A 26,712-nucleotide genomic window follows, 5' to 3' on the forward strand; every position below is an offset into this window, starting at 1 on the left:
AAGAGCACTAGCAATACTAGTGCTAAATAGTTATATAGCTATTTTTAGCGCCACCAATTTTAAAAAGTGAGCTACAATAGTGGAGCTACATCCAAAAGTTTTACCTTCTTCGCTACAGTCCACAGCTAAAAATTGGCTGTGCACCGTAGCTCATAGGAAAAAGAAAAAAAGAAAAAAAGTAGGGTTTGTCTCTCTTCTTTTATTAAATTAATCTTCTTTCTCTCTTTCTTTCTTTTCTCTTTCTTTTCCACATTCATTCTTCACCGAACCCAGCCTAGCACTTCACCCTTTCAAATTTTTTTTTTTTGTTCCTTCCTCCAGCCATTTTTTTCATTCTACTTCACCTTTCTTCTTCACTGAACCCAGCCCTTCTCTTCTCCACCTTCATTCTTTTATTTCTTTCTTCCTCCAACTCCTCACCACTCCTTAGCCCTTGCCCGCCAAGTCGCCAGCGACCTAAGTCCTAAGCTGTTGCTGACACAAGTCCCAAGCCGCCGGCGACCCAAGCTTGGTGGTGTGTGTTTTTTTTTTTTTTAATTTTTAAATCATAATTGTAGGTGGTGGTTGTTGAGGTGGGTGGTGGTGGTGGTGGTGGTTGTTGATTGGGTTGTGTTTGTGGTCTGTGTTCATAGTGGTGGTGGGTTGTCCCAAGCCATTACTGTGGGCGGTTGTTTTTAGCTGTGGCGGTGATGTGGGTTTTTTTTTGACCAAATCACCATTTTGGTCCTCATATTTTGTGGTCACAGTCAATTTGGTCTCTACATTTTAATAGCAGTCAATTTGGTCCAAATTATTTTCAATTTGTAGTCAATTTGGTTCTTACCGTTAACTCACTAACAAAAAATACTTAAATGACAAACAGTTTTCATTGTTGGCGTATCTAATATTAAAATATTAGATAAAATACAGACTTGACTGAATTTTAATGGCCACATCAACGCTTAAAAAAAAAAAAAAAAAGCGCCATATCAACATTCAAAAAATAACTTTCTTTTCTTTTCTATACAAATTATTTTCCTTTATTTGTTTTTCTTTAATTTTCTTAAAATTTCTTTAACCAAACACCTATTCACATTTAAATTTAAGTTATTTAACACCACCAATCCTTTATAAAAAAAGACACACACACCACCAATCTTTGACAACCAAGCCTACCGCAACACCCAAAAATCTCCTCCATTACAGATCTAGGAAACTCATGTGAGAGACAAAGAGCAAAAGCTTTAGGTTTGGAAAAAATCGGATTGAGTGAGAAAAGGTTTAGATTTTAGTTCGATTGTGAGCATTGAGGGTTTATTTGAGGAGAGGGGAAGAGATAGAAGCCACTAGCATAGTGCAGATCCAGCCATGTGGTTGTGAGAGTCAAAGAGGGTTGAGAGAAAGAGAGAGAGAGAGAGAGATGGAAAAGGAGCATCAATGACAGCGGAGATCCATGGAGATTACAGGACAGAGAAAGGTAGATGCTTTTGTTGCTCATGCGGCAATATCGTTGGGAGGCCAATGCTTCTCTCTCTCGTATTCTTTGAGATGCCTTCATCATGTGACTTACAAAATGGGTTTAGATCTGCAAAATGGGTACAGGGATGGTGGATTTGCTTGAAATGGGTTTTAATGTTGTTTATTCCTTTGTAGACGTAGTGATCTGCAAAACGGGTATATGGATGATGGATTCGCTTGTAATGTTCTTTTATAATTCGTTTCTAAAAGAAAAGGATTTTACCAAATGTTTGCTGTTGGACGTGGCTTCTCTTTGTGATCCTTTCTAATCCTAATTTAACTTACCAAGAACAATGATGAATGAATCTTTTTTGAATAGCGAATGATTGAAGAAATGGTAAAGAAAATTAAAAGAAAAAAAAATAGAGAAAGGAAAAAATTCGGTAAATAAAATGAAATTATTTTCTAAAAGTTAATATGGCTTCACCTAAGCACTAATGTGATGTGGCTACTAAAATTAAGCTATGTAAGCATTTTATTTAATATTTTAATATTAGGTAGGTTAACAATATAAACGGTTTGTTGCTTATGTATTTTTTGATAGAGAGTTAATGACAGAATTAAATTAACTGCAAATTGAAAATAAACTAAAATAGTATTTTCCTTTTTTTTTTTTTTTTTTTTTTTTGTTGGTGGATTTATGGGCTTTTCTCAAAAAAAAAAAAAAAAAAAAAATTTGCTTAACCTAAATACCCCGACCCACAGCCACTTGCCAAGCATAAAATAAAAAAAAAACACAGATCGAGGGACGAAGAAAAATAAAAAGAAAATCGAGAGAAAACCTTGAGACGGTGCCGCAAGCTGCTCTGCAAATCGCCAGGACTCCGCTATCCCCACGGTAAAATTTTTTTGCCATATCCCTTGCCACTCTCATTTTTGCTTCACTTTGCAAAACTTGCTTATCATATCATATCATATTTATATATATTTTAGTTAAGTATTGTTAACTCCCTATTTGGCTTTACATATTTAGACTAGTGAATGAGAGAGATAGAAAGTTGTTAATTAACTCTTTGATATATAATAGTCCAGTTCCAATAATTGTGAACTAGGAAGCACGGATATGGATACGGTATGACAAGAGTGAGAGTAATTTCTTAAAAATTATAACCCGACACGACACTGTTAACATCTGCAGGACATGGGTTTGACACCCCAAATGAAGTGTCTATGCTTCCTACGTTGTGATTGAATGGCATTGGCCTGATCACATGTGCATAATGGATACACCCTCGTCAACAAGGCAGGGCTGTTTTGTCTTTTGCTGTTTTCACTTTATAGGATAACTTTGTCAGATGAGATGGGAGATGGATTTTGATGGTAATACCTGGAATTTCAGTGTACAATTACAATAACAACCCCGATTATGAAACTCAGTTGAAGTGGTTGGGGTTTTTTTTTTTTTTTGGGGGGGGGGGGTTTCTTTGTGATTTTTTGGGTTGTCAACGTCTAGTTTTAAGCTTGTGTTCCTGGTCTTGATATAAAATTCATTAGTTTAGTTTGTCCAAGTTGATAATAAAAAGCTACACGTTTGTGTGCTTTCTGTCATGTTGCCTTGGATTTCTGTAATGGTGAAGATAAATTTAATGATATTCTTGTTGCTTGATGGTTAGGTTCAATATTTTTGCTAATTGGGTTGTTGCTGCTGGGTTCAGTTTACTACACATGTTGCTTTCATTTATTTTACTATTGTTTCTGTATTTTACACAATTAATTATGTATTAGTTCATGTAAAGATTATGGTTTTTGTATGCTTTGTGGGGATTAAAGAGGACAGCTTTACAATTGGAACAACTGTCTTGTCCAAGTTATGTTGGCTATGAATGCGTTGATCTGGTGATGAGATTTGGGAGAAAGGTATGACTATATGAGTGACTAATTTGCCTAAAGTGGTGGCGGATGGTTTTCTATGAGAATACATGGGCATTTAGGTTGTTGTGGGGAGAAGGTTGAATGTAACTTGCTAAACATAAACATAATAGTACGACATATAATTTTTGTACCTCAAAAAACTTCCTAATTATAAACAAAAGACGGTTTACAACAAGGTCTTAGGTATGTGGGGATCCTCATTGCTTGAATCAGAATAGTTAGATAGCTCCTAATCAGATGCCAAATTAGAATCTTCAATAATGGCACTTATGGCATTGCATGGGTCCTTTTGTTTCTTCTTAGCTAGTTGGATTGCATGATAGTGGTCCAATTGCAGCTTGTTTTCCCTTTCAAGTTGATTATCTTGTCAATGCTATGCTTAATGTAGACCTCCAGCTCTCATCATTTTCACTGTCAAAATTCCTTAGGCACCCCTGTAGTCATGCTTAATGTAGTATAATGACTAGGTTCACCAAGCATAATTTGCCCAGCACACCCAAGTAGAATATGTGAATTAGTCTATTAGCAAATTCTCGCTTCTTTTCTTGCCAAATCACCCCATAATGGTCTATGTGCGTTTGTAGTTGCGACTTAGTTGGAGTTGCACACGATGCTAGATTTGATGTCATCTTGCACACTTCTCATTGATATTGATCTTGGAACTGATTCCTCATTGATAAAAATCAACAAGAGCAAGAGAAACCTACACAAGAGAGTATATATGTACTTGTGAAGTTTAATTGGTCAGAAATTCATATATAACGTCACCTTATGTTGCTAACTGCTAACCATTTAATAAGACTTTTCATTTTAATTGCAACCTTTCACATGATGCATGCTACATACGAATGTCACACTTATATGACCTGTCATTTCAATTGTAGTTTCTCATATGATGCATGCTGCATTAAATGTCACGTTTGATATGACTTGTCACTTCAAATACAGCTTCTCGCATGATTTACACTTCATATCAATTTTGACATTTACTATGCCTTGTCATTTCATTGTAGCTTGTTCTTTTCATTTTTACTTTGAACTGTCCTTTCTAGCTCACTCGGTGGGTGCATGTGATTAACAAGTCATTACATGTTTCTTTGCAGTGATTGATTTAGTTTGAGTAGAGTGGTGTAAAGAGAGAACAAAAAAGAAGAAGACTAAAGAGGAGGTAGAGGAATGGAGGATCACTTCAAGACCCAGACTGTACCTCACCCACTTGGGTTAGTTTTGCTCTCTATCTCTCTCTCTCTCTCTCTCTCTCAATGGGATGGAAGATCATATGTTTGAAACCATTTAGATGATTTCGTGTGGTTACAGAGAAAATCCTTATTCATCTCCAAGCAAAGAGAGGAAACAACCAGAGATAGATATATGGAGTCACCCTAAGAATCCTATCCATTCATTTTGGAATGAGTGGCTAGGAGGCAACATTTAAACAAATGTTGACTATCATTATTTTGGTATCTATATAAATTATTGATGACATGCAAAAGTCTACTGTTTTTTTATTTTTTATTTTTATAAGTAATGAAGTTTTATTAGCAAAAACAGAATACATCTGGTATACAGGAAGTAGACTTGATGAACATCTCAGCTAAGCTCTAAAATTCCAATGCTCCATAAATTCTAAAAAGTTTGAGAAAAAGAAACTTCATGAAGCAGCCACGCATTCGAACAAAGTTCTTAGGAAGTACAATTTTTGATATAATTGTCCTCTCATTTTAAATGGATGGATTGTATGTTTTTTGATAGGGATGGATTGTATGTTAGGAACCCAATGGTTGAGTTACCCTAAAAACTCTAAAGGAACCTATTTGATTTAAGTTCAGAGTGTTCACCATACCTATCAAAAAAAAGTTTCAGAGTGTTCACCATCGTGAACATGACATCCTTTTTATGAAATAAATCTTGATTACCTATCTCAAAAAAAAAAAAAAAAAAAAAAATTTTTTTTTTTTAATAATTTGATACGGAAGAAAGCAATTTTCTATTTCTTTTCTTCTTAATGCTTTAAAAAAAATCAGTGATGAATTTAAATTGTGTTAAAAAATTAATATTATATTGGCATAATTATTTCTTTTTATATTGTCGTGAGCAGGACTAGGATATGTGTGAAGAATTTACCAAAATATGTGGCAGAGGATCGCCTTCGAGAGTTATTTTCTCAAAAAGGAGAAATAACAGATGCGAAGCTAATGCGAACCAAGTATAACTCCATTTATTTATATATATTTCCTTTTTATTTATTTTTATGTTGGATTCATTGTTTGTCAATTTTTCAAGTTATGGTTTAGTTCTAAAAATTTTGCTTGTTTTTGCTTCATTTGTGGGTTTCTTTAGGAATGGAAAGAGCAGCTCTTTTTTATTTTTTGGTGTTTATGTTCAATTCGTTGTTTGTCATTTTTTTAAGTTATGGTTTAGTCCTTAAAGTTTGTGTGTGTGTTTTTCTTCATTTGTGGGTTTCTTTAGGAATGGTAAGAGCAGGCAGTTTGCTTTTATTGGGTTCCGCACAGAGCCTGAAGCTGGAGAAGCAATCAAATACTTCAACAAATCTTACATTGATACTTTTAGGATTACTTGTGAGGTGCGCATTGCTGTATCTTGTACTGTTTATTATTATTATTGTTATTATTATTATTTTAAAATAAATGTTTGGTAGTTTTTTTTTTTGTAAAACATCAGTTGTATCTTGATTAATTAGGAAGTTCCGTCTGTAGCTGAATTTACACTAATTGCAATTTTCTGCCTAATTTGGACAAGGAAAAAATAATTTTTTGTTCAATAGTCTAATGAATATTTCAAGCAAATTTCTGAATATTACTTTCCATTAGTGAAATTTCTTATTCAATTACTGCATTTAGTTTTCTGCATTTAATTGAGTTGAAATTTAGGATTTCAATCTGAACTTGAATTTTACTGTTTTAGGCCGTTATATGTTCTTGGCTTAAGAGGATTTCTGCTGCATTATTTTTGATAAATCAGTAAAAAATGAGACTAATTAAGTACATCTAATTGTCTGAAAGTGATTCTTTTTTTGATAGGTAATAGAGAATTTATTGATAAAAATAGAACATCGTGTTCACGATGATGATCACATTGAACTTGAAGCAAATACAAAAATCTTAAGGAGTAGAACTAAAAGAAAGCAGAAAAGCATGAATGGAAGTACATTGTGTGTAACCCCAAACTTGGGACCACTAAAATAAAGTACCAAAAATAAGAGATTTTAAAAGATCCAAAGATCTTTCTTTATCCTCGAAAGTACGGGCATTGTGTTCCTGCCAAACTAACCATAACAGACACCTTGGAACCATATTCCAGATCTTTGACTGGTGCCTTCCCAGCCAGACAAAAAAAAAAAAAATTACAAGAATCAAGAAAGGAAAAGAATGATTGGTTTCGCAGAGTAGCCAACTAATCTAATAAAGTTCTAAAGAAAAATAGCTTGAGGTTTGGCATGGAACTCTCATTATCTTCAAACAGTTGAAGGTTCTGGTTTACGTCGTAGTTTTAGGGTTGGTGGTAGATGGGGGGAGGTGAATGTGTCTTGCACCTTTTGTTCGTTGTTCGTGGATGATACGATTTTGTTTTGTGATGCAAATGAGGAGTAGATTCTATATGTTCGGATGCTTCTTCTTTGTTTCCAGGATTAAAAGTTAATGCTTTGAAGAGTGAGATGGTTCCCACTGGGGAGGTTCCTAATGTCCATGTCTTTGTAGATATTTTGGGTTGCCAGATTGGGTCTTTGCCTATGACCTATCTTGGTATGCCACTGGGGGCTTCCCACAAGTCTCCTACTATTTGGAATCCTATCTTGGAGAAAATTGAGTGTAAGTTGGCTGGATGGAAGAAGATGTATTTATCAAAATGTGGAAGATTGACGTTGTTTAAGAGTATATTATCTAGTATTCCTACTTACTTTTTATCTCTTTTTACTATCCTTACGCATGTGGCCAATAAAATTGAGAGGTTGCAAAGGGATTTCTTTTGGGGGGATTCCAAGACACACTTGGTGGGATGGGATAAGGTGTGTGCACCTTTGGAAAATGGTGGGTTAGGATTAAGGAAATTAACTAGTTTTAATAAAGCCTTACTAGGGAAATGGTTATGGCAGTTTGGGGTTGAGGAGACAAGGCTTTGGAGAAGGGTTGTAGCTCTGAAGTTTGGGGAAGAGTGAGGGGGATGGAGCTCCAAGCTAGATAGAGGGGTACATGGGTGTGGTTTGTGGAGAAGTATCCAAATGGGTTGGGAGGTTTTTAGCAAAAATATTCAGTTTGAGGTAGGGGTGGGGGATAGAGTGAAGCTTTGGATATATTGATGATGTGGGGATTCTCCACTCCAATTGACCTTTCCGGTTGTGTATGAGATTGTTTCCAATAAAGAGGCATCAGTGGCCTTTTCTCTTGAACAGTTGTGGATAGAGGAACGGAGAAGTTGGGATGTTCGTTTCATTCGGAGACCAAATGATTGGGAAATGGGTGGTGTGGATGAATTTCTCCATACTTTGGGTTCTAATTTATGAAATTACAAGAATTACAAGGGTGGCACATGGGCTTATTTCAGATTCTCAAAATGCATTTGTGAAAGGTTGACAGATATTGGACTCTTTTTTAATTGCTTCAGAATGTATTGATAGTAGACTGAAGTTAGGTGTTCCAGGAGTGTTGTGTAAGTTAGATGTGGAGAAGGCATATGACCATGTGAGTTGGGGTTTTTTAATGTATATGCTTCAGCGCTGTGGGTTTTCAGAGAAATGGAGAAAGTGGATATTGTGCTGCATTTCTACTGTTAAATTCTCCATTCTGATCAATGGTAGTCCTTCTGATTTTTTTGGTAGTTCTAGGGGGATTCGGCAAGGGGACCCTTTGTCTCCGTTGCTATTTGATATTGTTATGGAGGGTTTGAGTCGTATGTTGGATGTGGCTGCTACTACTAATCAGTTTTCAGGCTTTTCTGTAGGTAATACGGCTGGTAATTCGGTGATGGTGTCTCATCTTTTATTTGCTGACGATACTCTTATCTTTTGTGATGCTATTCCTACGCAAATAGCTCGTTTGAGAGCAAATCTGGCTAGATTTGAGGAGGTCTCAGGCTTAAGGATTAATTTGGAGAAATCTGAGTTGGTTCCTATAGGGAGGGTGCATAATATGGATGTTCTAGTGGGGATGTTGGGTTGTAGGCAAGCCTCTCTTCCATTGAGATATTTGGGGCTACCGTTAGGAGCTAATTTTAAGGAGTTGTCAGTTTGGAATCCTATTTTGGAGAAGATGGAAAGGAGATTAGCAGGATGGAAGAGGTTGTATCTATCTAAGGGGGGTAAGGTAACTCTTATTAAAAGTACCCTTTCCTCTTTACCTACATACTTCCTTTCGCTTCTGCCTTTACCTGGGAATGTGGCAAATCGTATGGAGAAGTTACAACGTGACTTTTTGTGGAGTGGTATTAATGGTGATCCTAAATTACACTTAGTCAATTGGGCTCAGGTTTGTAAGCCGTTGCAGGTTGGAGGGTTGGGTATTAGACGATTGAGGAGTTTTAATTCTGCCTTGTTAGGAAAATGGTTATGGAGGTATGGCATGGAGACCGATGCTCTATGGAGGAGGGTTATTGAGGTAAAATATGGGAATGATTGGGGTGGTTGGTGCACGAAAAAGGTGACCAGTGCTTATGGTGTTAGTTTGTGGAGACATATTAGGAGTGGTTGGGTGAAGTTTTCTAAACTACTTCTATATAATGTGGGGGATGGTAGTAGAGTGAAGTTTTGGAAGCATGTGTGGTGTGGAGATCGTACTTTACAAGAGGCTTTTCCGGAACTTTATTGTATTAGTAGAACAAAAGATTCTTCAGTAGCGGAGGTTTTGTGTTGGTCTGGTGGGAGGATTCATTGGGATGCTAAATTTCGTTGTCCTCCACAAGATTGGGAACAAGAATCCTTTGATCTATTTATGGATATGGTCTACTCTTCGACGGTTCGGGGATTGGGTCCGGATCGGGTGTGTTGGAAGCCAGCAAGAGGTAGAGGTTTTGAGGTTAGAGGATTCTATCTTTCTTTCTACCCTCCTACCATCTTATCCTTCCCTTGGAAGATGATTTGGAAATCGAAGGTTCCTCCAAGGGTAGCTTTCTTTTCATGGTCTGCTTCCTTAGGTAAGATTTTAACAACAGATAACTTCGCAAACGACGTGTGCTAGTTCTTGATTGGTGCTATATGTGTAAGAAGTGTGGGGAGTCAGTGGATCATCTTCTTCTTCATTGCCCCATTGCTTGTGAGTTGTGGTCGTTGGTGTTTTGTTTGTTTGGAATTCATTGGGTTATGCCTCAGAAGGTTATTGAGTTGTTTGAGTCTTGGAAGGGTAAGTTTGGTCGACATAGAAATTTTGAGTTGTGGAGAATTGTGCCCCATTGCTTGTTATGGTGTATTTGGCGCGAAAGGAATGCTAGAAGTTTTGAGGGATGTGAACGCTCTATGTTAGAGATTAAGTCTTTCTTTTTACACACTCTCCTCGATTGGAGTGTGGTCTATTGTCATTTTTCTTGTTCTTCCCTTCCTGTTTTACTTGATCGTTGTAATCTTCGTTTTTGATTTCTGCCCCCATAGTACATTCCCAATGTACTCGGGTTGGCTGTTTTTCATCTTTTAATAAAATTTTCGTTACTTACCAAAAAAAAAAATTTACCTCCAACTGAGAATGGAGATCGCATGAGATGGAAGTTGACGAAGAATGGAGATTTTGATATTTGATCGTTTTATAATAAGTTAAGAGGTCCCTTGCCCATTATCTTTCCTTGGAAAGGTGTTTGGAAGGTTAAGGCTCCTCAGCATGTTTCTTTCTTTATGTGGATTGATGTTTGGGATAAGATCCTTAAAGGTGACAATTCGAGGGGTAGAGGGATGAATTTTGTTGACTGGTGTATTATGTGTCGTTGTAATAGGGAGACGGTGAATCATTTGCTACTTCGTTGCGGTAAGGCTTATTGGTTGTGGAGTTTGGTTTTTAGATCTTTTGGGATTTCATAGGTTTGGCTAAGATCGGTTGCGGATACTCTCTTTGGTTGGTGGAATTGGCCTAGAAAGCATTTGTCTTGTGCTTAATGTGGTGTCTTTGGAGGGAGTGAAATTGGAGGACGTTTGAGGATATGGAAAGCACTGACGACTAGCTATTGGCTTCTTTCAGTGGCTCCTTTTTTGACTGGTGTAGGGCTTGGGGACTCACCTCTAGTAATTCTCTCCTTATGTTCCTTAGTTCTCTCCTTTGTAATTAGTATCTTTTCTTTCCCTTTTTTTATATTCCTTTTTTGTAATTTTTTTTTCTTTGCCTTATGACTTTCTGCATGAGGCAGTGTTTTTGAATATACATCTTTATTACTTATCAAAAAAATTATCTTGAAACACCTACTATTTTTTAACCTCCAAAGACACCACACTAAGCAACACCGCACTAAGCAACGGGGAACAATTAACCATATATGACCATTTTTATGACAACCAAGCTTGCCTTGCTAGCAAGCTAGGAGCCCCACAACAGACTGCAGCATAATGCAGCTTACTCCAAATAAACCCAAAACCATAGATCACAAATCTAAAGCAACCGAACAGTGAAGAAATAGAAGGTCAACTGATTCACCATTACACTTTCACATATAACACCAATTCAATATCCAAATCTTCCTTTTATGTAAATTGTCAATCGTCAAGCATTTCCTTAAAGCAGCAGTCCAAACAAAGAAAGCCACTCAAGAAGGGATTTTCTGCTTCCAAATACATTTTCATGGAAAACAACAATCATTAGAGCCCACTAGAAAACTATAATAATTATTAACCATGAACCTCGTATTTCTATCTGGTTTCCAATACATCTTATCCTCACCAAACCCTCTTACTGTAGCGCCATATATGGTATCCATGAAGCTCAACACAAGCCTCTAATTTCCGAGCATGAACACCCCTTAAGAAACTTACATCCCAGAAAAGAACCCCATTAGTGGATTTCATAAGCTCTGCCACACTTGCCTCCTTATCTCGGCAAAATATAAACAATGCAAGATAGGTGATTGCAAGATATGTCTCCCCACACTAACGACCTTGCCAAAACTTCACCCTGGACCCATCACCAATATTATACAGAATATAATGTGAAAAAGAAGGCCATCCCCTACTAATATTTTTCCACAAACCAAAACAATATGGACCATAGACAGATCTGGTACTCCAGCCACCCCATACACAGTCATATTTCACCTCTATCACTTGCCTCCAAAGGGCATCCCTTTCAATCCCAAATCTCCATAGCCACTTCCCAAGCAAAGCTTCATTAAAAAGTCTTACCTTTCTTATCCCCAAGCCATCCGAAGAAGGAGGAGTACAAACAGTAGCCCATCTAACCATGTGAAATTTGGGCTCATCACCAAGCCCACCCCATAAGAAATTTTGTTGAAGTTTCTCAATACAGTTAGCCACAGCAGCAGGTATAGGAAATAAAGATAGAAAATAAATAGGTAAATTAGATTGAGTACTCTCAAACAGTGATTCTAGTTTCAGCTCTCTGTGTCAGCTGTGTCATGAAGCCTATATTTTCCTTCCAACAGTAGGATATCAATAATCCTCAAGTTTAATTAGACAACATGACCAAGCTGGATATTACAAAAATAAAATTCCATATCACAGACCAGGACTAATAAGCACACAGATGAAGATGCATATAATTTTCATTACAGATCTAACCACAAGAAACCCTTTATCCCTTTCATAGATTATCCCAAACTCATCCTAAACAACTAATTCATGCATATTTTTATGAAACAAAAAATAGATTTTGTTAAACTAGAGTCAATATTTATTGAGAATTCAATTTTAAAGATTTTTGAAGAAGGGAAAATTTGTTGCAAGCTAATAGTAACCTGCTGCAATGCACGTTTTAAATTGTAAAAATGGATTGTGGAGTCAAATGTTGCAATTCCAACCATCATCCGAAAGTGCTTTTTCTCTCTTTTGATTGTTGTGTGGATGGGTTAAAGTGATCTTAGCCTAATTGGTAGGAAAAGCAATCTCCTTTGTTTACTTTTGGATTTCTTGTATTTTGTTTAATGCTCAAAAACATAGAGACATCCATTGACCAACATGAAAGTGATTGAAGTTTGAACTTTGAGGAAATAGCAAGCCCTTTTGCTTACTTCTGAATATCTTGTTATGCACTGAATGCTTAATATATATATATATATATATCTCGATGCATGCAGAATGATAATGCTTTTTTTTTGAAAATGCTTGTGGTATGTCAAGTATCCAAATGCTCATTGAGACACTTGTTCATTCCCCCCACCCTCCCAACCACCAAAGAAAAAAGTTGTGAGTACTGTATATACTATTTTCTTATATATAAAATGGTTTTTATACTTCAGAGCTCAAAAATGCTTAATGAATGGAAAGTGATCTTTCCTTGATAGAGGATTTTTGAGTCCTTTTGTATACTATTTTAATATTGGATGCCCAATGGAAAACAAAATTATTTGTAAACAGGAAGATATGGAGAAAGGTAAATTTAGCTTTACATTTGACCAGAACAGAAATAAGTCCTATATGCTTAATTTCAGATTGCTCATAAAGTTGGGGATCCAAGTCTTCCTCGTCCCTGGAGTCAGTATTCTTTGAAGAAAGAAGAGAAAGCAACTGAAGTGAAGAAACTTGCTGGTGCTAAAAATTCAAGCCTTGTGGGTTCTAAAGAAGAGAGAAAGAATCTTAAAAAGGGTAGTGAGAATTATGACACTAAGCTTCAAGAGTTCCTTGAGGTCATGCAGCCACGTATGAAGTCAAAATTGTGGGCAAATGATACATTGATAACAAATACAGCCGGCCAAAATGTTAATCTTGGTGAGAAGCAAATTCAAAAAAAGGAGGAACACAATGATAAATCATTTCCAGTACATGTTGACTTAGACGAGCATGAAACAGTAGAACGTAGGTTATCAGATAGCCATGAAACTAAGAAACCACATAATCTTGCTCATGATGAATTCATTTCAGATATGGATTACTTCAAGAGTAGAGTAAAACAGAAATGGTCAGATTCAGAAAGTAGTGATGATGATAATAATGACAATGACAGTGATAAAAATGATGATAATGATTACAAAGAAGACACAAGTGGATCTTTAAAGGAAAGCATTGAGAGCCAGGATGCTCGTAAAGTAGATCCAAAGGGATCAAACACTACCCTTAAAGAGGTTGTACCTGAAGAAGAGGTTGAAGAGGAAGAACATTCCCATGACTCGGACAGTGGAATATCTAAACCTGGGCACCTAGCATCAAGTTTGAAAGATGAGAAAGAAGTTGTTCTTGAGACTGGTCGTCTTTTCGTGCGTAATCTGCCATACACAGCAAAGTATTCATCCTTACTTATATCTTTTTATTGATTAATTTGTGTGTGTTTTTGTGTTTCCTGTCCATTATAGTTAATAATTTGTATCTTATACAAAAAGGGAAAAAAAAGGAAAGAAAAGACATGTTTTGTTCAGTATATGAATTCAATTTGTTTATGATGCTAACAACTATTTCTAGTTTTTATGTTCCTGCTTGGCCTTAAATGTTATCGTGTTTTTCATTTTTATTTTGATGGGTTTTTTGTAACAGTGAGGAGGAACTGGAAGAGCATTTTAGTAAATTCGGTGATGTCTCACAGGTCCATATTGTTATTGACAAAGATACGAAACGGTCCAAAGGAATAGCTTATATCCGTTATGCAGTTGCAGAATCTGCAATGAGGTTAGATAGTTTCCCTTCTATTACTAAGAATCTTTTTTTTTTGGATTGCAATGAGTTTGGGTCACCAATGACCAATTTGAAGCTTGAAGCTGGATGATACTTGTAACGGTTCCAATTTTGTGGCTCTTTTGCCTTAAACTGCAAGATTTGCATGAGATGGGCTTTGAGGTCAATCTTTCTAGTTTTGAGGCTTGTCATACTTGAAAAAAAGAAAAAGAAAAAAAAAAAAAGGAACTTTTGCCAAAACATTTTGTTCATTTGATTTTTTTTTCCTTTTTACTCTTTGCTGACCATAAACCACACACATGAGGCATACTACAATTGCATGTTCTTGGTAGTTTCAGACCGTATAGTTCCTTGTCTTGATGTTGTTGCCAGTGTTAGTAAAAGTGCTCCAGTGCTTTTTTCCTTTAAAGCAAGGCGCATTCAAAGAAGCATGCTTTAGGTGTGCTTTTTTGCGCTTTTTTATATTTTAAAAAAAAAACTGAATTGTAGCCATACGATCTTAACACCATTGATCTAAACCATTGATTTATAAAATTCAATTTATGGTGTGCTGCCATGCACTTCTATAGTTCTATTACACCCATTTCGGACCACAATCACTCCACAGTCCACCATTGATTGTATATTGACTAATTCTTATTTTCTTATACTTATTAAGTGATTAAACTATTTCTTCTAAAAAAAATGTGATTAAACTATTAACTAATATTAGCAATTAGCCCTAGCACATTATGGCCTTTGGAGATTCAAGAAAGGATATTGACAGAATTACTCATATCTAGCTAATCCAAAATATAAAAATGACTTGACTTGCAATTTTTTTGGTAAAATTGCAAAAAGAGGTGCTTATATAAATGTTATATGAATTATATAAAATGTCTTGTTTCAATTTGTATGATTTTTTGATTACTTGATTGTTGTATTGCCCGTTAATAATTATTTTTGAATTTATCAAATTATTTTATAAAAATTGTGCGTGCTTCACTTCAATCAAGCATGCTTGCGCTTTGTGTGTAGGATCTAGGAGGCCCTTGTGCTTAAGTGCACCCAGTGCTTTTACCAACACACCTATGACTTTATTAACATACACCTTGTGTACTGGGATCTTTTTCTCTTCATACAATTTTATCATTCATAAGAAAAAAAAAAACAAATTTCAGTTCCACATATCCTTCTGCACTTTGTGATTGTTTTGCATCATAGGGTGTAGAATTATTTTCCTCATTTTTTTTTTTGGGAAAATTATACACAGCCTGTGGATTCCTGCTTCCTAATTGATGATGCAATTCAAACCTTTGCTCAATCTTTCCATTTTGTTGGGTTTATGTACTCATTCCTTTCGTTGGAGAAGTATTTGGGAGCAAAAGGTTCCTTCCAAAGTTGCGTTTTTTGTTTGGATTGCAGCTTTGGGAACTATTTTGACTATTGATAATTTACGTAAGAAGAAGTTGTTGATTCTAGATTGGTTTTGTATGTGCAAAAGTAATGGAGAATCGGTAGATCATCTTTTACTACATTGTCCTATTGTTTTTGAGTTGTGGTCTATGGTGTTCACCTTGTTTGGTATCTACTGGGCAATGCCAAAGACTCTGGTTGAGCTCCTTGCATGTTGGCAAGGAAACTTTGGTCATCATCAAAATGGTGTTATCTGGATGGCTGTCCCTCATTGTTTGATGTGGTGCATTTGGCGAGAGAGAAACAACCGGTGTTTTGAATATTCTGAAAGGAGTATAGCTTATTTAAAACAGTTCTTTTTTAAAACTCTATCAGATTGGATGTCTATCATAGGAAGTCATTCTATTTTTTCAGTCTATGATTTGATGGATGCTTGTAATTTCTTTATTTGATTATTTTGGTTCCTTGCTGTATACTTGGGTGACTCCTTGAGACTATGAATAAAATTTTCTTTACTTATCAAAAAAAAAAAAAAAAAAGTATGTTTCACTGCTTAAACTATTTTTTTTTTGTAAACAGGGCATTAGAAGAATTAGACAATTCAGATTTCCAAGGCAGATTATTGCATGTTTTGCCGGCTAAAGAAAAAATTTCTTCTGACCAGCAAGGGTAAAAGGCATTACTATATATTGGCCTCTTTGTACTTTTCTATTCATATCACATCATTCTTTGCTTTCTGGTTTCACTGAAACTAGGAGTTTGACATCTATTTCTTTAGGACTGATGTTTCTGTTGCCCAAACTCCAAAAAATTTTAAGCAAAAGAGGGAGGAAGAGAGGAAGGCATCTGAAGCCAGTGGGGATACAAGAGCATGGAATAGCTTTTTCATGCACTCTGATACAGTATGTTTTAAACTGAAACACAGTATACAATGCATGCTCAATTGTGAAGCTAAGTTTCAGTGATTTTGCAGTTTGCATTTCCATCAGTAAACTGAAGGAGGTTGCTGGTTTTAATTTTTTATCTCAAAAAAAAAAAAAATACTGAAGTTTAGTAGTTTACTTTATCCCATAACTGCCTAATACTCATAGCAATAGCATTCCTAAGGAATTTACTGTGTTTTGCTGAAGTATTTCCGTGTGCATTCTATGCTTTCTGTCAAGGAATTGGGCCTCATGCTATCTGTTCTCCTGCACATAATAGGTTGTTGAAAACATCGCTAGGAAATACGGTGTGAGTAAGAGTGAATTACTTGATCGGGAAGCTGATGATCTTGCTGTACGCATAGCTTTGGCAGAAACGCAAGTGATTGCAGAGACTAAAAAAGCTCTTACAAATGCTGGAGTAAATGTATCATCTTTAGAGGAATATGCTGCTGGGAAAGTTGATGGGGTAAAAAGAAGCAACCATGTTCTGTTAGTGAAGAACTTGCCGTATGGTTCTTCCGAAAATGAATTGGCCAAGATGTTTAGCAAATTTGGGAGTTTGGACAAAATTATTCTCCCTCCAACAAAAACATTGGCCTTGGTATGCATTCATGTTTTTTTTCATAGTTATTTCATTCTAGGTTTTGTTATTGAATGTGCCTCTGCAATTGAGAATTCGTACTCATTATGTCATCTTCTAGTTAGAGAGAGAGAGAGAGAGAGAGGTCAGTGTATATGATTGAGATAAAATAAACGAGCATTAAAGTGGTCCTAAATTGAAAATATTTTCATCACAGTAAAAGTGGATAAAGAGGAGTTTAAGACTGTTCTCCTATAATAGTGGAGGGGTTGTAGTTATTAATCATAAAAAAGAAAAAAAAAGTAGAGAGATCGTAGTTAATATTGTTGTCTGACGGTCTGAGAGATAAGATGTAGCTTAGATGTTTGCGTTTAGGCTCAATAGACTGCTGGTGGTGGAAGAGGATCTAACTTGGGCCTGAGATGTTGAGGTATTGGCCTGCAGTTGGCATTTGACTATCATGCATGGAATATAGGTGGAGCAGTATTGTTATGGTTTAATGAGTATTTGGAAATGCTCTCTTACCAGAGTTCCTTGTCAGTTCTCGTATTTAGTCTAACTAGGTAAAGTTTTCTTCTCTGTTAGAAAACTCTGTTAAGTTTGAAGATTCAATTATCCTTTTTACTTGCAAAGTGAGTGAACATTGTGTTAATTGGGAGAAGTATAAAATTATATCTCATTTTTTGGGTGGTATATTACTAATTCTCCTTACCTATCAAATATATATATATATTACTAATTCTCCTTTGTTTATTTTTTTGGGGGTAATATTTCAGGTTGTTTTCCTTGAACCTGCTGAAGCTCGTGCAGCTTTTAAAGGTTTATTATATAAGCGTTACAAGTAAGTTTTTTTAATTATTTCTTTTTGGACATTAATTGATGATATTCATGAATAGATATTCTTTTGCAAATAGCTGATGAAGTTCTGATTGTCCAACACATCTACTTAATAATGGCAATTTATTTATAAAAGAAACATTTTAGCAGTGGATTTGGTTTGTGTTTGGATTCTGCTCAGATCAGAAATGTCTTTCCTAGACATAAACTGGCCCATTTGTGTATGAGATGATGATGATGATGATGAATTTCTTAAAAAACCCTGGGTTTATTATTGTTGAGAATATAAACGGAAAAAATGCCATTTCTTTTATAAGAAAGAAGTAAAAGAGAAGCTTGTCTTTAACTTAAATTACACTTCCTCTCAACATTAGAATAAGGTGAATGGTCAACTTTTGGGGTACATGCGTAACTTAACTTATCAATTAAAAAAATGTCTAGACTCATCGAGGTATATGTGTAACTTATCAATTAAAAAAAAGAAATAAAAGTTTAGAGAAAATTTCAAATGATTTAAAATGATGCTTCTCCATCTCATTTTGTTTTGTCCTACTTTGTACTTCCAACTATTTAGGTGAATATCATTTATTGTTTTTACATTCAAATAAAAGGCAATTGCATTCCAAAACTATCCCTTTTTGTTCTGTTCAATTTCAAAAGAGCACTTACAAAATTTTGTGTTTATTCTAATCACTTTCAAAAAAGCCAGATTTGTTTCGAAAAGTAATACTACAAATTTGGTGCTTTATTCTATTGAATTTAAAATAAAATAAAAAGCTAGGTTACTTTAGAAAAAAAATTCAACTGTACATTGATTTTAGAGAGTTGACATCTATATTAGGAAGAAAGATTTTTTTTTGGATAATTTCAATAGTTGTTGGTGGAGGGATTTGAATCCTAAATGTCTCTATTTGAAACACTAGGAGGTATCAACTAGTTGAACTACGAGGCTCTTGGCAATATTAGGAAAAAAGATCCGTGTTTAAAGTAAATTTCAAGTTTGGCAATTTGAAGCGTTTGATGTGTGGGATTCATGTAATGTTGGGTTAAAATGTTTTTCATATGGTTTTAAGGGTCTCCACTTATCAGGTGTCATAGGGAAGATTTTCACCTCAAATCTTATGTCTTGTGATGGCAGTAAGTAAGTCCTATTTAGTCTCAGCCAAACACCCGAAACTCACACAAAGGACGCTCAAACAGCTTGTGTGAATCAAATATGCACAGCACAATTTAAGCATGCACAGGCAACGGAAAGCTTACGAAAAATACTCCCAACATTAATGAGATTCTTAAATCTTAGGATCTTCACTCATGCCACCATCCATACAAAGAAAATAGACCATCGATGGGGCCTTCATACACCAAATACTCTTTCATGGGAAGACTTGGCACATAGGCCCCTTAAGACATTGCAAAAAGAGCGACATTAATGTCCCAACTCCTATTCAACCTCCAACTCATTCTATCACAACCCTCTCTGTGAGAGATATTAGAATAAAGAAGATTGAGAAAGGAGGCTACCAACTTGAAGCCTTTGATCAGTTTATGGGAACAAGAAGCCTTTGATCGGTTTATGGGGTTGGTCTATTCTTCGACAGTGCGGGGGTTTGGCCCAGATAAGGTTTGCAAGGAGCAGAGGTTTTGAGGTTAGAGGATATCATAGCTCCTTCTACCCTCCTACTCTTGTATCCTTCCCTTGGAGAATGATATGGCAATTGAAGGTCCCTCCTAGGGTAGCTTTCTTCGCTTGGTCGGCTTCCTTAGGTAAGATCTTAACAACAGGCAACCTTCATAAAAGCCGTGTGCTAGTGCTTGATTGGTGCTTTATGTGTAAGAGATATGGGGGAGTTTGTGGATCATCTTTTGCTTCATTGTCCCATAGCTTGGGAGTTGTGGTCTTTGGTTTTCTGCTTGTTTGGTATTCACTGGGTTATGCCTCATACTGTGCTTGAGTTGTTTGAGGCTTGGCAATGAAAGTTTGTGCGACATTGTATAATAGATGTTTGGAGATTAGTGCCTCATTGCTTGATCTGGTGCATTTGTTGTGAAAAGAATGTTAGAAGCTTTGAGGGTTGTGAATGTTCTTTGCTAGAGATTAAGTCTTTTTTCTTGCACACTCTCTTTGAATGGAGTGTGGTCTTTTCTCATTTTTCTTGTTCTTTTTTTCCTACTTTTCTTGATCGTTGTACTTTTGGTTCCTGATTTGTGCCCCCATAGTACATCCCCAATGTACTCAGCTTGGCGCTTTTTCTATTATTAATAATATTTTTACGTTACTTATCAAAAAAAAAAAAAACTTGAACTCCCAATCGTTAGTCTCAAAGAAAGGTTACATCCTGGCTCCTCATTTTCTCATCAGTCTGTCTAACTAGCATGAATAAACTGAAGCTTCTCTAGCTATTGAGCATTCATACAAGATAGGAAATACCACCTTCAACGGATGTTTCCCACACCATCTGTGATGCCAGAACCAAATATGGCAACCATCTCCTACATCCAATATGGAGATAATGTAATAAGCCACTACCTTGAGTCCCACGAACAGATTTCAAACTCTATCCATCCCATTCCTCTCTGTACTTTGCAGCTACTACACTCCTCCATAAAAGTGTTTCTTCTGTCCTAAAGTGCCATAATCATATTCCCAATAGAGCTTGGTTAAAGGTTCCTATTTTCGCAACACCCAAGCCATCCTTAGCAATAGCAGTGTAAACCATACCCCACCCCACCAAATGGTATATGAGCTCATCACCCATTTCAGAAAATTATTTTGAATTTTGTCCACTCTATTCCTTAGACCAACCAGCAATGGAAACAAGGAAATGTAATACATTTGGGAGACTAGACAACTGACAACATACTTTTAATAAGAGAGTCTTCCTCCCTTAGCCAGATTCATTTTCTTGAATCCTTTCCTAGAGGTAAACCCTGATATTTTTATGGAAGGAAAGAAAGCTTAAAGCCAAGAATTTCCCCTGTTCTTCCCATTCCCTCTCCTTGCCAACTGGTACTATTTCAGATTTACTTAAATTAATCTTCAGCCCCAATATAGCTCAAAAGAACACACCTCAAAAAGAGAAAGCTGGCCACTGCACTGCAGAAAATGAGTGTTTTGTCTGCAAAGAGAAAGTGAGAAAATCTCCAGTGGTTCACCATCCACATTGCTGATGGAAAACCCAGTGAACTAGTCTCTTCGTCCCCTTCCTCATGAACTTCTGAAAATTCACTTGGTTTGCCATTGACCAAAATCAAAACACATATTTGTGGAAATGCAAAATCATATTCACTAATGCCATTTCCCCCAAACCATGCCTCTTCAGCATATAGGGAATGAACTCCCCAGTTTTGGCATCCTGTAGTTTTCAGAAGCTTATTTACTAAAGGTTAGGCAAAAAGATAAAATCTGGCTTATTTTTGAAAAAAAAAAAAAAAAAAAAAAACCAGTTTTGCTACTTATTTGCTATAAGGTGAGACAAAAAGCAAAAAAGTAAACTTTGGGGTGCCAAATGACATGATCATATCCCATACTTTTTATGCATGTCATATTGTCTTGACACATGTATGATGACATGGCCAGGTGACGGGTTTGAGTAACACGGTTGCATTGTCCACCCATAGATTTAACTTCAATTGTCAATAGTGGCTCAGAAACAACCTTTATTTGCTTTCTTGATTTGAAATTCAACCTGGATATTACCAGTTTGAAACTGGTTTCGGGACTTCACCATTTTAAACATTCAAAAAACTTTAAATTGCACTGAAATCCCCCTTATTTCCAGTGTGGGCTGCTGGCTTGGGCTGGGGCATTCACCTTTCTCATTTTTATTCTCACGCCCTTGGGCTTTGGAATTTATGTGCAAGTAGATGTATTCTAAACTTCCAAACTTGGGTTGGCTGATCAGGTTGAAAGCCAAACTTTTACTTTGAACAAGCTGCAGTCAAACCCAAGCCTACAAAATCTCCAGTATGAGCTGCCTGAAGGCCCTGAACTAGTGTCAGGATGGTTCTGTTGCTTCTCTTATCCAAGAGGCTTTTTGGGCTATAAGTCTTAAATAACCGTAAATTAACATCATCACATAGGCATTACAACATAAGTTTCAGTATTTGTTTGATTTCTTGTTGTCAATGTGAAGGCATTTAATTCTTATTTATTTTTTTAAATTTTGATTGATGCATCTAGTTTTTTGGAAGTCAGACTTTCTAACCTTTCAGATTATCAACATAGGGATGCACCACTATATTTGGAATGGGCTCCTAGCAATATTCTTACTCAATGTTCTACATCCAAGATTGATGAAAAGAATAATGCCATTGGTGAACATGATGCCAAGAGCTTCATACTTGAGCAACAAGAGGGATTAATGGACATGGATATTGATCCTGATAGAGTTGAGGTTTGATACTCATTTCTTACTTTCCCTTTTAATTTATTTCATCAGTGTAGGATTTTACCAGTATTACAATCTTTGAATGTGCTGCAACTTTTTAATTTTTTTGCTAAGCTAACCTCAAAGAGTATGCTGTACCTTCTCTTTCCTTCATCAATACCATCAAATAGAAGCAATAACTATCTTTTAATAATGCAGTAGTGAACATAAACTGTTGAAGGTTTTTAGGCCAATGATCTTTTGTTCTTTCCTCTTAGGATAGTACACACTGTGTTATTGCGTTTTGGTACATGGACCTCACTTTTATTTATTCACCCTAAGTATTATTGTTGTTGTGTTATTGTTTTCTACTTGCCCAACAAGGTTGTTTTAACTCCTGGTTTATATTGTAAATAGAGTTGGCTTGTAAACATCAGACAAGTTAGAACTCTTTAACATTTGTATTGTTCATAACTGGTGTACAAATATGATTCAATTAAATTATAATTGTACTTGGTACCAAATTCCTGAGCTGGGACTTTTTTCTTTTCCTCTTTTGTAAAATAAAATAAAAAATCCATAAGCAATCTGGTGTGGGTGCATTAGTTGTCTATCACTCTATCTTCCTGTCAAATGTATGTGTGTGTGCATGTGTCTTTTTTCTCTATGCGTAAGTATATATATAAATTACTCAGGAAAAAAAAAAATGTAAACAAACTGTAGAAGCAATCTGGTGTAGTTAATTGTCTATCTTTGCCAAGAGCTTGGTAACTCAACTGACTCTTAATAGTGTTTCTAACAAACGTCCAGGGATCAAATCCCCCTTCCCCCAATGATTGAATTATTAATTGACCTATGAAAATCTGTGTTTCAGTTCACTCTTTTTGATTGATAAAGGTGTTGGGGCTCATCTGATTGTTCATCCATTCTAGAGTTCCTAGCTTCTCTTAGACCTGCTGTGTGAAATTTTTTTTTTTGTCCTTGTGTGTTCGTCATTGTGAACTCAAAGTTTTTATTTTTCTCTGATTAATAAAATTGCACTATTTAACTATTAAAAAAAAGACTCTCTCTCTCTCTTTAGGGAAAAGAAAGGTGCAGCATTTTTCATGTTCTGCGATCATTTTCCATGGTCTTGGTCCAATTATCATTATATGCTATTATTAGAAAAAGTAATATATTTTGTGGATCATAAATAAAGGGCGTTTGCTGTTGTGCTGGTCTGCTTGCACTTTTTAGCTGTTTCCTCACATCTAGTGAAGTGCAACTTGTATATTCTTTAGGCAATAAAATAATTAGATATAATCCATGAGAGCATGAAGCTAAAAGAAATCACATTGACAGCTGGTTTAAGAAATTATGGCTATGTATTTGTTGGAACACTGGTTGGTTCTTCTGTTATTTTCCCAAGATGGTAATATATGTTGTAATATCATACAGCTTTTAGTTTTATGTGCTTGCACAATATTAATACTTTGCTTTTGGCTTTTTTGTCTATTTTGCTTCAGTCACGAACTCTATTTGTCAAGAACCTGAATTTTAAGACAACTGATGAGAGTTTGAAAAAGCATTTCATTGACAACATAAAGGAGGGAAGAATTTTAAGTGTCAAGGTAATTATCTTGGTCCATAGAACTTTTAATGATCTGTATATCATAATTTTCTTATATTTCGTATCACGTCTGGTCACATGCAGGTGAAGAAGCATGAAAAGAATGGGAAGAATGTTTCAATGGGCTTTGGTTTCATCCAGTTTGATTCTGTTGAGACAGCCACCAATATTTGTAGAGATTTGCAGGTATTAACTGAATTTCGTCACAATTAATTGCACGTTACATGCAGTTTTGGAAGCTTATCGCAACTCTTACATTTTCTCTTCAGGGAACTGTTTTGGATGGCCATGCTCTTATCTTGCAGTTTTGTCATGCTAAGAAGGATGAACAAATGCTGAAAAAAGTTGACAAGGATAAGAGTTCAAGTAAATTACTTGTCAGAAATGTAGCATTTGAGGCAACAGAGAAAGATCTGAGACAGCTATTTAGTCCATTTGGCCAGGTAATTACTTGCATAAATCTAATCATAGTGCATTTATTTAGGCATATATAATTTGGGGCAATGTTCCTGCAAAGTTAAAAGGTTAGGAAGCTTTATTGCTATAACAGATTTTTCAGTCTACAGTCTACACTTTGAAATTGACCTAAGAAATCAAGATGCAAGAACTAGAGAATGTTGTAAAAAGGAACAATGGAAGCAGTGTATTATTAAAACCTCTATAAGCTATTTGTTTATGAGCTATATCTCAACTAGCACTTCCTTCTCCCATAATTAGTGGTTGGAGGGTGAGGTTTAGGTGTGTGTGTAGTTTATCAATTAAATTTTTTTTATTTTTTTTTTAGTGTGTTTCAACTAATAGTGTCCGTTTTTGATAACAGCTCTTTATTATCAGACTAAGACAATGATTGGTTTTTGGTGTAGACAGGGATTAAACCCCAGATCTCTTATTCAACTATTAGAGACTTTACCAGTTTAGCTAATTGAAATGCCAAAAAAAAGAAAAAAAGAAAAACCTCTATGAAGCTTTTTAGGTTATTTATTATTTGTAATAATTATAACTTTGTGAATCATAGAATAAGAGGATGGTGGATAAAGTGGAGAAGTTCATCAGGATTCAAGAGTATTGTGTCATCAAAGAACCTATCAAGCTAAAAGGAATATTTTATAAGACTATCATGCTATGTGGTATTGAATGTTGAGCTATTAAGAAGCAACGTGTTCATAAAATAAGCATAGCTGAAATGAGACCAGTAAAATGGATAATGGAAAATACAATGAAATATAGGATTCCCAAATGGGGAAAATTCACTTAAAGATAGCGGTGGCCCATTTAAGTATGAAGTTGCTTCCAAATGGTAACACCTACATTCCAAACAAGTCAACTCAGTAGTAACTCATTCCCCCCCTTCCTCTCCCACTGATTATTCTAGGTTACCATTCATGAGCAAATTTTTTGTGAATGATGCATTGTTAAAGTATAACAAATTAGTGTTCTTGTGTATTGACTTTCTTGTTGTTGTACAGATTAAGAGCCTAAGGCTGCCAAAGAAGTTTGGAAATCATAGAGGGTTTGCTTTTGTGGAGTATGTTACAAAGCAAGAGGCACAGAATGCACTTCAGGCACTTTCAAGCACACATTTATATGGTCGACATTTGGTAAGTTTTCTAGATGTGTAACTTTTTGCTCCTTCACACAATAGAGAAATCGCCATAACTGCCTGTCCCCATTCAGGTTCTTGAGAGAGCGAAGGAAGGTGAGAGCTTGGAAGAGTTGCGAGCTAGAACAGCTGCTCAGTTTACTGAAGATCAAAATGGGCTTCAAAATCCGACTAAATTGTCCAAAAAGAGGAAGAACATGGCTATCTTGGATGAAGGAACAATGAAGTTCAAAAGGATTGCCAATTAGCGTTTCTTCACTATTGTCCGTGTATTATAATTGGGAAATGAGTTATGTAGTCGTATTCATTGTAGGTTATGCATTATTTTATATGTTATGCTGGCCCCATTTTTGCTTTGCTGGGAGCTGGTTTTGTTAGTTACACGAGCAGGAATTAAAAAAAAAAAAAAAAATATATATATATATATATTCCAGTTTCAAGGTTCATTTGTTTTGTCTTAAAGTTGAGCTGCCTTTAGGTAGGTCATTAGATTCAAGCTTGGTTAGACCTAGATAATAGAGTATTTGCATAACACTAGGTGTGAGTTAAGTCAAAATCTTTTTTTTTTTAAGAGAATTTCGACTTATGACATCTGCTTTTGAAGATAGCTATTTATTATCTGACCAAGACAAGTCCAATTGGTCCACTTTCATGTCATCAACCTTAAATGTCCTTCAACACAAACTACCCAATAAAGCTTTCACAAAAAAAAGCAACAAATCAACAAACAAATTGATATTATGAGATAATAATTTCCCCATAATCTAGATTCAGTGTGTACCTAATAATTTTCTATCAATCAAAGGAGTTGTGGATTACAAAAATTAATAACCTCATTAAAAAAAAAAAAAAAAGATTCCCAAATTCTGGCATATAATATTCATTGAGTTCTATACCAGTTTCAACAAAACAATGAATAAACTCAAATCAACAAATATAAATAACCAAGAATACTGAAATCCACACCTTAAATTCCTAACAAATTAACAAACAAGCATAGCAAAAATTATACAATAGAGCCAAGAATACCGAAAAAAAAAAAAAAAAACAAAATTGAAAACAGTGCCTCCATGAAACTTCTCATAAGCTCAATTCTTTATTGTGTGTATGTGAGATAGAGAGAGTTAAGAGAAAGGGAACTCACAGTGATCGGGACTAAGCTGGACTGAGCTGAAATGAGGCGTGACTGAGCTGAGGGACGGACTGAGCTGGAGCTGCTGGACTGAGCTGAAATGAGCGTGACTGAGCTGAGGGAGGCGAGGGG

At 35.7% G+C, this 26,712-nt stretch overlaps 1 protein-coding gene across 2 annotated transcripts; it reads left to right on the forward strand.

Annotated features, from left to right (window-relative positions):
- Positions 1–3,331: 3,331 nt before the first annotated feature.
- LOC111985118 (multiple RNA-binding domain-containing protein 1) lies at positions 3,332–25,825 on the forward strand. 2 transcript variants are annotated; one of them, XM_065764757.1, is made up of 17 exons: positions 3,332–3,354; positions 4,473–4,589; positions 5,468–5,575; positions 5,839–5,953; positions 12,961–13,237; positions 13,391–13,748; positions 13,997–14,128; positions 16,109–16,198; positions 16,308–16,431; positions 16,733–17,056; positions 17,812–17,876; positions 22,098–22,266; positions 23,745–23,849; positions 23,933–24,034; positions 24,118–24,291; positions 25,315–25,446; positions 25,523–25,825. In XM_065764757.1, the coding sequence occupies exons 2-17, from the start codon at positions 4,546–4,548 to the stop codon at positions 25,694–25,696; spliced, it is 2,493 nt and encodes an 830-aa protein (XP_065620829.1). In that variant the 5' UTR covers positions 3,332–3,354; positions 4,473–4,545; the 3' UTR covers positions 25,697–25,825. The 2 variants fall into 2 exon arrangements, with proteins under 2 accessions (XP_065620829.1, XP_065620826.1); XM_065764754.1 differs by having other exon boundaries at positions 12,961–13,748.
- The last annotated feature ends 887 nt before the right edge of the window (positions 25,826–26,712 follow it).

Source organism: Quercus suber, unplaced genomic scaffold (genome assembly GCF_002906115.3).
Source record: "Quercus suber isolate HL8 unplaced genomic scaffold, Cork oak 2.0 scaffold_22, whole genome shotgun sequence".
Lineage (NCBI taxonomy): Eukaryota > Viridiplantae > Streptophyta > Magnoliopsida > Fagales > Fagaceae > Quercus > Quercus suber.

What these genes read in the sequence shown, in the direction of transcription:
- LOC111985118 (XM_065764754.1), top strand. Translation starts at nt 4,546, where the DNA reads ATGGAGGATCACTTCAAGACCCAGACTGTACCTCACCCACTTGG. An exon ending in ATTTCTTCTGACCAGCAAGG is followed by an intron (nt 16,199 to 16,307) that starts GTAAAAGGCATT and finishes CTATTTCTTTAG; the next exon opens with GACTGATGTTTCTGTTGCCC. An exon ending in TTTTCATGCACTCTGATACA is followed by an intron (nt 16,432 to 16,732) that starts GTATGTTTTAAA and finishes TGCACATAATAG; the next exon opens with GTTGTTGAAAACATCGCTAG.